Raw genomic sequence first — 12,447 nt, 5'->3', positions numbered from 1 at the left:
TTGAACCAGAAAGTGACCGCTGTGTGGTTGTCAGCTATAGCGCAAGCAGAAACAAATCCAATAGTGACATTTGTTTCCATCCTCAAAAAATATCAGAGCACAAATAAAATGGAGAATGGCGACAGATTTTTTTTCATTACTGGAGGTGAATTATGGGCTCTGTAAATTTGAACTAAATTCTAACAAAAATTCTGGCATAGCCCTGATATTACTATGAGTGAATTCTGTATTCCGAGGGTCAAAGAGTGACTCACTGGAACACAATCACTCTCTGAATTATGTGTCAGGTCATTCCCAAGAACACAAACATTGGCTCATAAGTTTAACCTGGGGGTGACAAATAATCAACTCACTTGCCAAATTCTGCAAATGTTCCTTTTGGAATGGTGGGTGACGTTCAGAGCTGAATCAACTCTTCCGGAATAACTGGAACATATATATCAAATTGCCAGATTATGTGCAACCATAGGTGACAACAATCTACAGACTAGCTGACATGGATTATTAACTGGTTTTCTTCCGCCGGCGCCGAACCTAATTTAGAAAGGGTACATCAGGCAGCAACAGCACTGCATGTTATTAAGCACCCAGATGCCCCAATCTGGATCTTGAACTTGGCCGGATGCTATTCATGTTTGAGAAGAAGGTGAAACTAGCTTGGCTGGGTATGATGGAGCTTTGCTCAACATTTCCCATGGCTTTTGCTAACTGAAGACCTTCTTGCCAGCTTACGGTTAGAAGCTACTTGATCATCCTGCGCCATACACAGACAGAGAGCTCCATAAGGATAGCTTGGTGCACAAGGAAACATACTAGTTGACATCTGCATGGCACACTCCTATGTACTTAGGGCCATCCAGATATCACAGCTAATGAAGATCATTAACTCGGGTTTTCAAATATGGACCACAACTAGTTCAATATGTCATGGTAAATTCAAAAAGGAGCAAAAATAAAGAAAATAAAGTTGAGTGACAAAAGGTTACCATATTTAGCGAGGCCGCAGATTCAGACTGCATTGTTTGGTTTTGACCAAGAGACTGGAATGTATCAAGCGCATCTACTGTTAGCTGCCAACCAGAAAGTTCTGAACTGCTTGAGCTGGAACTAGCATCGTAACAGCAAGCTGCTGCAACAGTTCCATTTACCCATGGACAGTAACTTTTGTGATGCTTGATTGGATCAAAATCTGGAAGACCTGGTTCATAGTCATTTTCTCCATTTGTTGCTCCTGAGAAACAAACAATAGAGTATTGATATGAGCAAATCACATATAATTGAGCAGAACAAGAACAAGCACATTAATACAAAGAGGGGGCAATAAATAAAAACATGTGTGTGGGGTCTGGGAGCAGTCGGTATAGGACGACTAGGAATAGGGGATGCCAAAGCCGAACTAACTATATGAGATCAATACCACGTATGCTGAAAAGGGAAAACTGAAAAGATAGCTGGCTGCTCCTTGGTCACCAACAGATCATTTTTTCACAACTTAAAACTTCAAAGAAAGCATGACTAGCAAGTATCTCTAGCTGTCAAATAAAGGCAGTTTAATAGTAAAATGTAGCATGCAACCACACAAAATAACGCAAATACGGTTCGTATAAGAATAGGAAAAAGGCTTGATGATAATTACCTAACTCATTCTGCGGATCATAATCTAACCCCATTAACACATCATCTGTAGTCGGTACTTTGCCAGCCTGTGTCACTTCCTCTTTAAACACATCAAAACCGTTATACATCACAGCATTGCAAGACAGGGAAGGATGCATGGTGCTTTCCTGACCAATGGCATGTCCTATCTTTTTTCCACTCTCACCAGAATCAGCTTTATTACAACCATAATTTTTTGATCCACTGTCAGCACGCCCTGCTGAACGGAACACTATGTCTTGGCTGTCTCCATGATTTACTTCCCGGTCAACTTCTTCAGGTACAAACTCATCCATCAATCCAGGTCCTGGAACTGATTCGCCTGTATGACCCATTGTCTCAGTAAGGTCAGTAATAGGTTCTGCATCGCCTACAACACTCTCAGTTCTTTGCACAGAAACATCAATGCCATGAATTTCAGCCTCATGACTAGCACCCATGCCAACACTCCCACCACTAATTCCTAAGCTAAGTTGATCCCTTGCAAAAGCAGAAGTCGTGCCTGCATTAAGTACTTCCTCCCCTTCATTTGTACTGCTTCCTCCTATCTCCCTTCCGTCACTTCCAGCAGCAGGCTGTGCACAAGCACTTTGCTGTGCTTGGTTGCTATCGTTGAGATCAAAGGCATCATTCATTTCAATATTCCTGTACCCACTAGATGAAGGCATGTTAATATCAATACCAGCATCTGGATGGTACTCAACGCTCTCCATCGAATCTTCATCAGCACTTCGAATATCCATTGCAATAACAGAAGATGCCCTCATAGAATCTCTAGCAGATGGATGCTCAACAGGACCTAGACCAACAGCTCTAGAGTGACCGAATATACTGGTATCTACATCAGAGTCAATGCAGAGGTTTCTACTAGGTCCCGCTCCAGAACAAGATGGAAGATTGGCGTCAAAAAAGTTGAACCCACGGGATCTTTTATTCTGGATGTCTGAATCTTGCACGTCATCATCAACTTCTTCACCATCACGATCGATGACAGTTCCTTCTATGCTGTCAGCATGTTGAACCCCGTCTTGTGGCTTGTCAGCAGTGCTCCCACCTTCCTCAAGGTTACGCTTCCGCGAGCTTGGACCCCGAGACTCATACGACGTTGCACGATCACCAACTTCACTTCCAGTGGGCTGTGCAATCATCAGATCTCTTCCCATTCCTCCATTAAAGCCCTCAGATGCAACAGGCATTGCAGAATGAATTGGCGGCAGTCCTCCAGCCATCGTTAAACTCAGGTCTACTCCAGCATTTGATAGTAATTTTCCCTCATAAGTTGCCGCTTCATCACGCCCTTCAGCTTGATCTCTTACCACCCCATCATTAACCCATCCATTGATCCCACTGGCTGCACTAATTCCACGTGTCAGGGTTAACTTTTTGCCTGTTTCTGGCGCATCAATGTTATTTGGGCTAAAATGAGGACGTGACACAGATCTGAAGTCCCAGATCCTAACTGTAGCTCCACACAGGCTACAGTCTAATAAAGGTGAGCTCATGCTGCATCCAGAATCTTTGAGGGGTCGTTTGCCTTTTCCTTTATCTTTCTTGGCTGATTCCGAGAATGAACTTTTCTGATGTTCGTCTGGTTCATTTGAAAGTGCATTTTTAGCCGAGCGGGTTGAATTTTCTTCACAGTCCTGAACATTTGGAAGCCACCTAGGCTCCCATCCACAAAGGCTTATAAGCTTCTGCGCCTAGAAAGCAAAACAGAAACAGCATTTGAATAAAATAAAGCTACATGGCCGAAGAATAATACTATAGTAGTGCCACAAATGAACATATCGCACACATATACGAGAAACAGAACTACAGTAGTGACACAAATGAACATATCGCACACATATACAAGAAACAGAAAAACATACTCGCGAGTAGCCACAAGAGGAACCTTGATGGATGTCAACTCCTGGTGTACTGTCAGCTTTGTAACCAAGTTCCCCAGATAAGAAGGTAATCGATTGGGTTAATAGGCGGTTAATCTGAGCAGCCCTGGTCAACCTCATATTCTCAATTGCAGATGAAGCAATCACAGGAAGAGAGAGAAACTGTAGAAGTCCATCACAACGATCTTTAAAACCTCCAATAAGCGCTGACTGCGTGAGGTGGAGCTGAATAAGGCTATCAGCACAGCTACTGCCTCTCCAGGGACAACTATTCTTGTGTGATGCATCAAGCTGCTCCGCAAAGGCTTCTCCAGCATTTGCAACTAATATACAACACATAAAGAAAGGTTTCACAGCTGAATAACATTATGACACTTGGACATATGTGTTATCTTTGATAGTATGTAATGTTGTCACTTACTTTATCATAACAATTTCAGGTGTTAAACAGCTGGCAAATCAAACTATTAACTATTCCCAAGTGAGAGCATAGCCTATAAATATATATTATATATTTTTTATCATGAAGGAGCACAAAACTTAACATGATCCATCTCAAATTTTCAAATACCACTGATACCAAGTCAAATCTATTTAACTAGACTGAAAGGTGACAAAACATAAAGATGACAAGCATAACAGCTATCTCTCAAACAAATTTCAACAAAAGCATACCAACTGAAAACATACCTTCAGCTGGGGACCAGGATGTCAGCACACTGAATATAAGATGCGCACCACATGATTCACATTCAATTTTGTCGATATCAACATTCACCCAGCCTCTTTGAGCGCAAGACAAGGAACTAGCAGCCTACAAAAAGTTAATTTAGGCTTAAATTATGATAACATGAGTAGAAATTTTCGTAAATAGTCCATAATCACATTATAACTTAAACCTAATAAAAAAATGTCAATTACAACGAGCAAAGGAAGGAACTGTGATCTTTATCAAATTCTGTATATCTAAGCTAGCAGTAAGCATCATAAGTGATATCATAGGAAAAGTCACTGTGCTTGTACATTTACGTACCATGAGTCCATGAGTATCTCTTACCGCAAAATTAATAGACACAACATTCACCAGTTGTATCTTGTTGCTTTCAACAATTTAAAATCCCTACATATAATAAGGAAAAGAAATGACCTTCGGCTTAGAATCCCAAGTTGAAGGCTTAAATGTGGCCAGTCGACGAAGTAAATCTCCACGCTCCCATGGTCGACAAGATGGTGCAGAATCCAAAGCAGTTCCAACAGCATCAAAGCTATGAGCAGGCCCATAGGCATGTGGTGCAACTTGTGATGAGGAATCAACCCTGGAAGCTTGTTTGCTACCCAACCAATCTATGCTTACTATATTAATTTGCATAGCAGGTGATGAGGCTCCAGCAGAACTGAAAACGCAAAAGGAGGCTTCAGTGCAAGCAGTGGAAAATTATGAGTGTTTGACAAGATTGTGAACAAAGTATTCTAGCTGGACTCTAGGTTGCAAAAGGGTGATACTAGAGTCAGGTTTTGCTCGAAACAAATATATGAAAATAACTTATATAGCTCTAAGAATTCTAACAAGCAAAGCGTGAAGAAACACGTCCCAGAAACTAACATCTCACAAAAAGGACTAGCAACAAGGCATCACAAGTTCCAATAACATAATAAGGTTCTGCATTATCAAGTTGTAATGGCACTTCGCATTAATCTTTTCAACTTTACGGAGGCACCATACCATTAGACAGCACAAATCCTAGGGTTTCACAGCCAGGGACAGAACAGCTGACGCAGAAGGTGCTGCAACTAGTTTGTGATCAGGATGCTCAGGACTCTACTAAAAACCATGTTCAAGATGGCGGGGCACCTCTTTTGGTGATTTCAGATGTATGATACGTCTACTTGTGTTTGCTTGCAGTCTCTATGAGCTCCATCCATCTCGAAACACAAGAAACAACGGAGCCAGGCGTTCCATTTTCAGTTTATTGCTTATGTCCGAGGTGGTACTTTTCCAGTAAGGCTGTAGGATAGTGTTACCAGGTTTCCGCCTCGTAGTGTGTACTGGTAGTGCGTCGAGAAAAAGTACAAACAGGTGGTTTCCTGGTAGTGTGTCGGACTCAATTATCTCTCTGCTCGTTTCTGAACTTGTTAGATGTTATTTCATCATCATAATGGAATGGGTGATCTCATCCAAAGGAAGAAAAAAAATGAAGTGCTAGGAACATACTCCCTCCCATCTCTTTTAGTCTACATTCTACAAATTTAAAGACCAATTAGCAAGTCATTAAATATACTTTAATATGTAAACAACCAATCCAAGCTACATTAAAATTAATGACATCCAATGTAGACTACTAATATGCAGGGTCAGCCGATAGGGCGGGGCAACGGGGCGCCTGCCCTTGGCCACCGAGAGGAAGGGGCCCCGGCCTAGGTAGTAACTTGTACTAGTACTTCTGGCCTTTCCCCTTTGGGCCAAGGTTTGTGGTGTAAATTCAGAAAATTAACTAGACAATCCAAGATGCAAGGGAAGGCCACTACGGATGTATGGAGCGCTCAAATCGATTGCTACTTGATTCTAAGGGCCTTTTCTCGACAGAAAGAAGAAAGCAACTAATGGATTCTTATCTTTTTCTCAGTACTGTCTCTACTTGGTCTACGACTCTAGGCGCAGCCAAGTGCGAAGAAGGCAACACATCTATATTCCATGGTAACACAAAAGTTTCACACTCAGTATATTGTCACACAAAAAAAATCTTTAATACTATCATGGAAAGCAATCTTCAATTTTTACACATACAGTACATTCTTACTATCACGGTACGGAATAGTTCTCTTGTGTTTTGATGGATACGAAGTCGTGTCAGTTTTAAAGGAAAGATATCATCGATCTGTGGAGCTTAGAACGGCCTTTCCCTATCTCTTGTGGAATCACCCACGAGCCCATGAAAACCGCGCTTTTTCTTTAGATAATTGAGCTTCTAATGGGCTTTCCCTGCCAGGAGACCAGCATTACCTGTAAAGGGTAAGAATCGACAGATTGTCTCAATCCGACTCTACTAAAGAACATGCGCCCCTCGCGGCTTCATCGGCGCGATGCCCGTGAAATTGAGAGTTTTTATCAGCAGTACTACGAGAACTACGTCCGTGCACTTGACAAAGGGGAACAAGCTGACCGGTAATTCTGAAGCTCCAAACCAGAGCTCTACCTCGTTATAAATCTAATCCTAGCCATGACACACCCTGTCCCATGCCAATGTCGCCTTCAGGGCCCAACTTGGGAAGGCCTACCAGACCGCCGGAGTCCTCCTCGAGGTGCTCCGCGCCGTCAACAAGAATGAGAAGGCTAGAACATAAATATAAAACATTTTGAGGCACGTCTAAATCTCGCTTGACTTAGCTTAATTAGCTCTCAGTTAATTTCACAAATTTTATAATACAGATCCTAATTGTTTACTGTATCATAGTTTGTTCAATTTAGTTGAAAAATGTACTGTTGACTCACTCGAAACTAATTATCCCATAGTTTTTACAAATATCTTTATACACACCTAAGAAAAATTGTTTAGTGTTGTTGAATAATTTGTTCATATTGTGCAATCAAAATGTAATGTTTGTTCTCAGAGTTCAAAAAAGTGCAATCTCGTATGCATCTTAAGGTCAGATAGACGGTTGTCGGTATCGACTGAGAACTAAGTAATTCTGAGTCGGTGTCAACAAGGACCTCTCTCGGTGGTTTTGCCCAAGGGTCCCACATACGTGTGGACCGGCCCTGCTAACATGGAACAAAATTTTAGTCTAGGATGTAGACTAAATAAGAATGGAGGGAGTACACAGCTAAACCCCTAACTTTTCACACATTAGATACCCGTGGCTGAGTTAAGCCACCAAATACCGTCTGCTTACACCTAAAAATGATCTCTTTTATATCATCTAGGACTCAGGGTGGGCATTCGGTTTTAACCGAAATTTCAGTTCGGTTTTTGCGGTTTTTGAACAAATTCGGTTTTCAAAAATGGTAACCGAAATTGGCATGAAAATTTAGGAAACCGAAGATTCGGTTAACCGACAAATTCGGTTCGGTTTTCGGTTAAAACCGAATGAACCTACTCACCTGAACAAATAGTAGGCATCACCGAAGAAATCAAATAGTGATTGACATATCAACACAAAAAGCATCAACTGCGCAAGAAATCGACAAATGAGCACCAATCATGGAGGGATGCTATTTGGTAGGTTGCGACACTCGCGGTACAGATGCATCACTCGTGAGCGATTAAAAGGGGTAGCTAAGACTTCAATCGACGTGTTCTATTATGCAGGCTTCACGCTATATTTAGAAAAAGCTAGTACATCAAAGACTAAAGTCATACATTGAATGAACAATTTTTGGAACATCAAACGCAATTGGGCTTCTATGGAATGATCGGTTTATGCACAAATTGATGGTAGGTTACTCAATTCGGTCTATTCGGTCTTGTTCGGTTGGTGGGGCTAAAAACCAAATTCTACCAAATTTAATTCGGTTAGTATAAATGGAAACCGAAAAAATAGCGGTTAATGGAAAAAACCGAGATTTCGGTTAGTTCGGTTTCGGCTTCGGTTCGGTTTTCGGTTTCATGGTTTTTATGCCCACCCTGATCTAGGACTAGGAGAGTGACAACTTGATGATGGCTGTAGATCATGCCCTACCCTTTCTGCAGCATTCACACAGACACTCTGCAACCCCGTGAAACCCCACCTACGATACGATCCTAGGTCTTGGTCGAATCGTGCCCAAAACAAATCCAGCTTTCGTTTCGATTCGTCCGACCACCGCTGCGGCGAATCTACCACCAGGAGGCGTGGAGCGGCAGAGAGCGTACCTGGCGACCGGGGTGGGCGGCGGCGACGACGACCGTACGACGGCGAACTGCTGCTCCGGCACCGCCCCCGACGAGCTCCTGACCTCCTCCCGCATCTCCGCTCGCCGCTCCCCTCTCGCTCCTCTCCTCCTCGGGGAATTGGGGAAAAGAATGAGCTCCAGGACCGCGACGCGCAGAGCGGCTTGACGGTGGCTCCATCCGATCTCACGCCGTCAGCTTCACGGCCCGCTTGGCCCAACCCAGAGCCCAAACTGCATGGGCCGGATATGGGCCCATCTCGCGAGCCCAATTGAGGCCCGTATCCTTGGTTACTTTCTTCTGGGTTTCTTCCACCTGCTTTCTATTCTTCTTCTTCTCTTCCGCGACTCCGATCCCCTGGGTGCGAAGCACGGACTCCGGCGAGCGGACGGGAGCTGTGCGGCGAGCTAGTGGGCGTGATGGACGAGGCGAGCACCTCGGCATCCGGAGGCTCCGCGGGGCGCTCCTTCCCGCCGGCGAGATCGGGAGGTGAGCCGAGTTCCGACCACACCGGTCGCTTTCGATTCGGTAGCTCATGAGCTTCTTGGTGCTTCCGTACGCGTGAGCAGGATGTCCCGTGTGCTAGGATTTGGTTGCTCTCTGCGACCGGGAGATTTTTTTGCGACAGATCGCCTCTTAGCTAGTGACTTGCTTCGACGTTTGGTACTAGTATTCTCCTTAGCTGTTTGTCTGTTCGGTAGTTCGAACGTGATTTGAGGTGTGGGCATGCTATGTTAGTGTGTTGCATTCAGAGAGCATTTCGCAAGGGAGGAAATTAGGTGAGCACCTTCCATGTTATAGTATTGGGCAGGGCTTCATCACAATTCTGCTGATGCAATTGCGTTGAGGGATGGAGCTGATAATCTCCTTAATCTGCCTTTGCATTGCATACAAGAGGGGCTGGTTGGAAGATGATCTGCAGAAAAGCTTTTGTGTTTGCTTGGTTCAGTTGCCTGATGGCCCTTTGTGCCCATCATGTTCTGTACATATGTAACTCCTACCATTGTGTGTTCACTACGTTGGACGCTAGCAGTAGGCAGCGATTTACTTTCCCTGTCTTTTACTTTTCAGCACCTGGATGCTTTTGAGATCGTCGTTGAGTTTTCGTTATCATTCTGATAACGAAAATCGATCCCCCTCGTGGGTCGCATGGAAAAAAAAACCTTCCATGTCATAGGGCCAATCGATTGAGGAAATGAGATGCAATGTTGATGCACTAATAGCAATCTTCCTTGTGTCAAAATTTACTGAATTTGATTAGTAAACATTGAGACAGTGAATGTTGTTTATGCATTTACATACTGGTTTCTTCCCTGCCTCATGCTATCCAGGTTGACCATGTCGGTTGTTTTGCAGTATTCTATAGATTCACCCAGCAGGATCTTCCAGCTTGGAAACCGGCAATGACACCAGGATGTGTAAGTTGGCACTGGCCCTAACCATAGGTTTTTGTACCCATGGTATTATGTATTGCTTTGTAACTTACACGGTAGTACTTCCCTTGTTTCAGGTGATAACCATTTTCTTGATCATTGGGATCACTTTTGTACCTATTGGGCTAGTTTGTCTTCAGGCTTCAAACAGTGTAATTGTTTTTTTTTTTCTGTATGGTAGATGCTGAACTGTCATTAGTTTGGGTATCATGCTAAATGCGCACTAGGGTGCTCCCTGTTCTGGGTGTGCAGGTTGCAGAAATCGTTCACCGTTATGATATTGATTGCGTACCTAATGCTTACAAAGGAAATAAGCAGGCCTATATCAAAGACAGCTCGATTTCAAAGAAATGTATTCAGAAAGTGCAGGTACTTTGTTATTAGACCCTATTTCTCCTATTTACTTGTTAGTAGACCAGAGTCTATATATTATTTTTTCATTTATAACTGAAAATTCTAAGTTTGGTTTGGGACTTCGAGATTACGTTAGGCACATATTACAGTATTTTTCTAGTCATATCTGTCTAATGTTGCTATTACTTATATTTTACTTCTTTAAAAAAATGTCCAGACTTGAGAATGTATATTTGCAGGTTCGGTATCGTATGAAAGCTCCAATATATGTCTATTATGAACTAGACAATTTCTACCAGAATCATCGTAGGTAATGATCTATTTACTGGTCAGTGTCTTGAAGAACTCTAGGCTCTCGCTTTCTGAACAAACAAACTTGTTCATTGTGAACAGATATGTCAAAAGTAGAAGCGATAAGCAACTACGCCGTGGCCTCGAACACACTGAAAGCTCATGCAGTCCGATAGAAAGGAGCAATGGCCTTCCGATTGTTCCCTGTGGACTGATTGCCTGGAGCTTGTTCAATGATACTTATGGTTTTACCCGTGGATCAAAGGATATAATGGTTGATAGGAAAAATATTTCATGGAGAAGTGATCGGGAACATAAGTTTGGGAAGGATGTCTATCCTTTCAACTTTCAGAATGGATCCTTGATCGGTGGAGGAAAACTTGACCCTAATGTACCAGTGAGTACTTCTGTATCTCAAGTGGTGTTTTTTGTGACAATTATCTCAAGTTTTTTCGGTTGCCCATTCAATAACCAGTCTTCAGTTTACCATAAGAAGATAAGTTTCTGAATTACTAGTTTTCTTTCATGTTAGCTAACCGACTGTGTCCGTTTGCCAGCTGAGCAATCAGGAAGATCTTATTGTGTGGATGCGCACAGCTGCCCTTCCCCAATTCCGAAAGCTCTATGGTGTCATTGAAGAGGATATTCAAGCTGATGAAACCATTACCATGCACATAACAAATAATTACAACACCTACACTTTTGGTGGGAAGAAAAGCCTAGTTCTTACAACATCAACCTGGCTGGGTGGCAAGAATGACTTTCTTGGATATGCATATATGATCACTGGTTCCCTGAGCATTTTCTTGTCCATTCTCTTTGCTCTGATTCATGTGAAAGTTCCAAGGTAATCAAGAAGGTGAATGTTTTGAATTATCTTGTATGGCCCTTCTTACGTCGTGTATATCTCTCTTAGAGTATGTTGTCTGAAGGCGATAAATACTAGCCTGTGATTTTGTTTTCTCATAACAACCTAACTAACACTGCACGTAACAGTAAACAGAAACTCCTTTGGATTGTTTTATTGCAGGCGTATTCAGATATGCAATATACTGTAGTTTGTTGATCAGGTAAATTTTTCCTCTCATAGTTCAATGAATTTGCAGGCCACATGGTGATGCTGCTTATGTAACTTGGAGTAGGAAAAACAGCAGTAGCTGAGGTTTCCGTCTAGTTGTTTGTGTAAGGTATACGCCTGATTACCGCTTGCAAAACATTCTCTTCCCTCGTTCCTGAGACAACATACAGTTGAGATGATATTCCAGGTACTCTGTCATGCACCTAGCGGGGTAGAACCCCGACCGGAGGTTTCCTTGCCGCACCATGCTCGTGCTTCTGAAGGGTGATGGTAAAGTAGCAGCTTCTGGTTCCACACTGTTGGAGAACAAAATGCTTGATTACTGCCGTGGGAAGATGTCCGTAATTCACTATCATGTTCGTGGAATTTAGGCTACCGCTCTTAGGCGTCCTTCAGGGAAACTACTGTGTCGTATACATGGATATATGTAAAGCAGCATACCGTGTACATGATGTTGTATTGAGTGTATGTATCTCCAGTTTCACACTTGGAATGAAAGCATATGCTACATCTGTGCCACATATCGGTTAGGATATTGACATTGTTCGATATGTTGACCATTAATTAATTGGCTTAAGATTATGCTAGTTCTAAATTTTGAAGACAACTCTATATTTCGTGGTGTACCTTGTTGTATTAAGTTTTTTGAACACCAAAGGGATTTTATTAGCTAGTAAGTAGCGTTACATCATTTAACAATACTTGGGATAAGAAACGTGGAGGTACATCATGCCAAACAACGGTTGATGATTGTTTAGCAAAACTAGCTAACATTGCTTCACGTGGATGGTGCTCAAAGATGATCCTCTGGAAATCTTGAGACAATTCTTCAACTGCCATTACAGTTATGGATAGTTATCTGTAATTATTTCTATGTT

The 12,447-nt window shown here is 42.5% G+C and overlaps 2 protein-coding genes across 7 annotated transcripts; one reads left to right on the top strand and one right to left on the bottom strand.

The window, feature by feature from the left end:
- Window positions 1–317: 317 nt before the first annotated feature.
- Window positions 318–8,552, bottom strand: LOC127292525 (uncharacterized). Its single transcript, XM_051321944.2, has 7 exons — window positions 8,396–8,552; window positions 4,693–4,939; window positions 4,236–4,359; window positions 3,528–3,868; window positions 1,637–3,356; window positions 987–1,231; window positions 318–754 (listed from the first exon to the last, which is right to left on the bottom strand). The coding sequence occupies exons 1-7, from the start codon at window positions 8,488–8,490 to the stop codon at window positions 683–685; spliced, it is 2,844 nt and encodes a 947-aa protein (XP_051177904.1). The 5' UTR covers window positions 8,491–8,552; the 3' UTR covers window positions 318–682.
- Window positions 8,553–8,736: 184 nt separating this feature from the next.
- On the top strand, window positions 8,737–12,156 carry LOC127292526 (putative ALA-interacting subunit 2). 6 transcript variants are annotated; one of them, XR_007845178.2, is made up of 9 exons: window positions 8,737–8,902; window positions 9,770–9,831; window positions 9,924–9,998; window positions 10,099–10,215; window positions 10,440–10,510; window positions 10,594–10,888; window positions 11,049–11,350; window positions 11,598–11,678; window positions 11,757–12,156. XR_007845178.2 is itself a non-coding variant. In XM_051321946.2 (9 exons), the coding sequence occupies exons 1-8, from the start codon at window positions 8,833–8,835 to the stop codon at window positions 11,650–11,652; spliced, it is 1,035 nt and encodes a 344-aa protein (XP_051177906.1). In that variant the 5' UTR covers window positions 8,737–8,832; the 3' UTR covers window positions 11,653–11,678; window positions 11,757–12,156. The 6 variants fall into 6 exon arrangements, 4 of the variants coding, with proteins under 4 accessions (XP_051177906.1, XP_051177907.1, XP_051177905.1 ...); XR_007845177.2 differs by having other exon boundaries at window positions 11,740–12,156; XM_051321946.2 differs by having other exon boundaries at window positions 11,049–11,338.
- The last annotated feature ends 291 nt before the right edge of the window (window positions 12,157–12,447 follow it).

The sequence above is a fragment of the Lolium perenne genome, chromosome 4 (assembly GCF_019359855.2).
Source record: "Lolium perenne isolate Kyuss_39 chromosome 4, Kyuss_2.0, whole genome shotgun sequence".
Classification (NCBI taxonomy): domain Eukaryota; kingdom Viridiplantae; phylum Streptophyta; class Magnoliopsida; order Poales; family Poaceae; genus Lolium; species Lolium perenne.
The sequence above is the reverse complement of the archived record's forward strand: the minus strand, read 5'-3'. Positions and strand labels throughout refer to the sequence as shown.

Coding starts and splice junctions, on each gene's coding strand:
- LOC127292526 (XM_051321946.2), top strand. CDS start 8,833: ATGGACGAGGCGAGCACCTCGGCATCCGGAGGCTCCGCGGGGCGCTCC. Junction 10,511..10,593: donor TTCTACCAGAATCATCGTAG/GTAATGATCTAT, acceptor CATTGTGAACAG/ATATGTCAAAAGTAGAAGCG. Junction 10,889..11,048: donor AACTTGACCCTAATGTACCA/GTGAGTACTTCT, acceptor TCCGTTTGCCAG/CTGAGCAATCAGGAAGATCT.
- LOC127292525 (XM_051321944.2), bottom strand. CDS start 8,490: ATGCGGGAGGAGGTCAGGAGCTCGTCGGGGGCGGTGCCGGAGCAGCAG. Junction 3,357..3,527: donor CCTCTTGTGGCTACTCGCGA/GTATGTTTTTCT, acceptor TTTGCTTTCTAG/GCGCAGAAGCTTATAAGCCT. Junction 1,232..1,636: donor TGATCCGCAGAATGAGTTAG/GTAATTATCATC, acceptor TTTGTTTCTCAG/GAGCAACAAATGGAGAAAAT.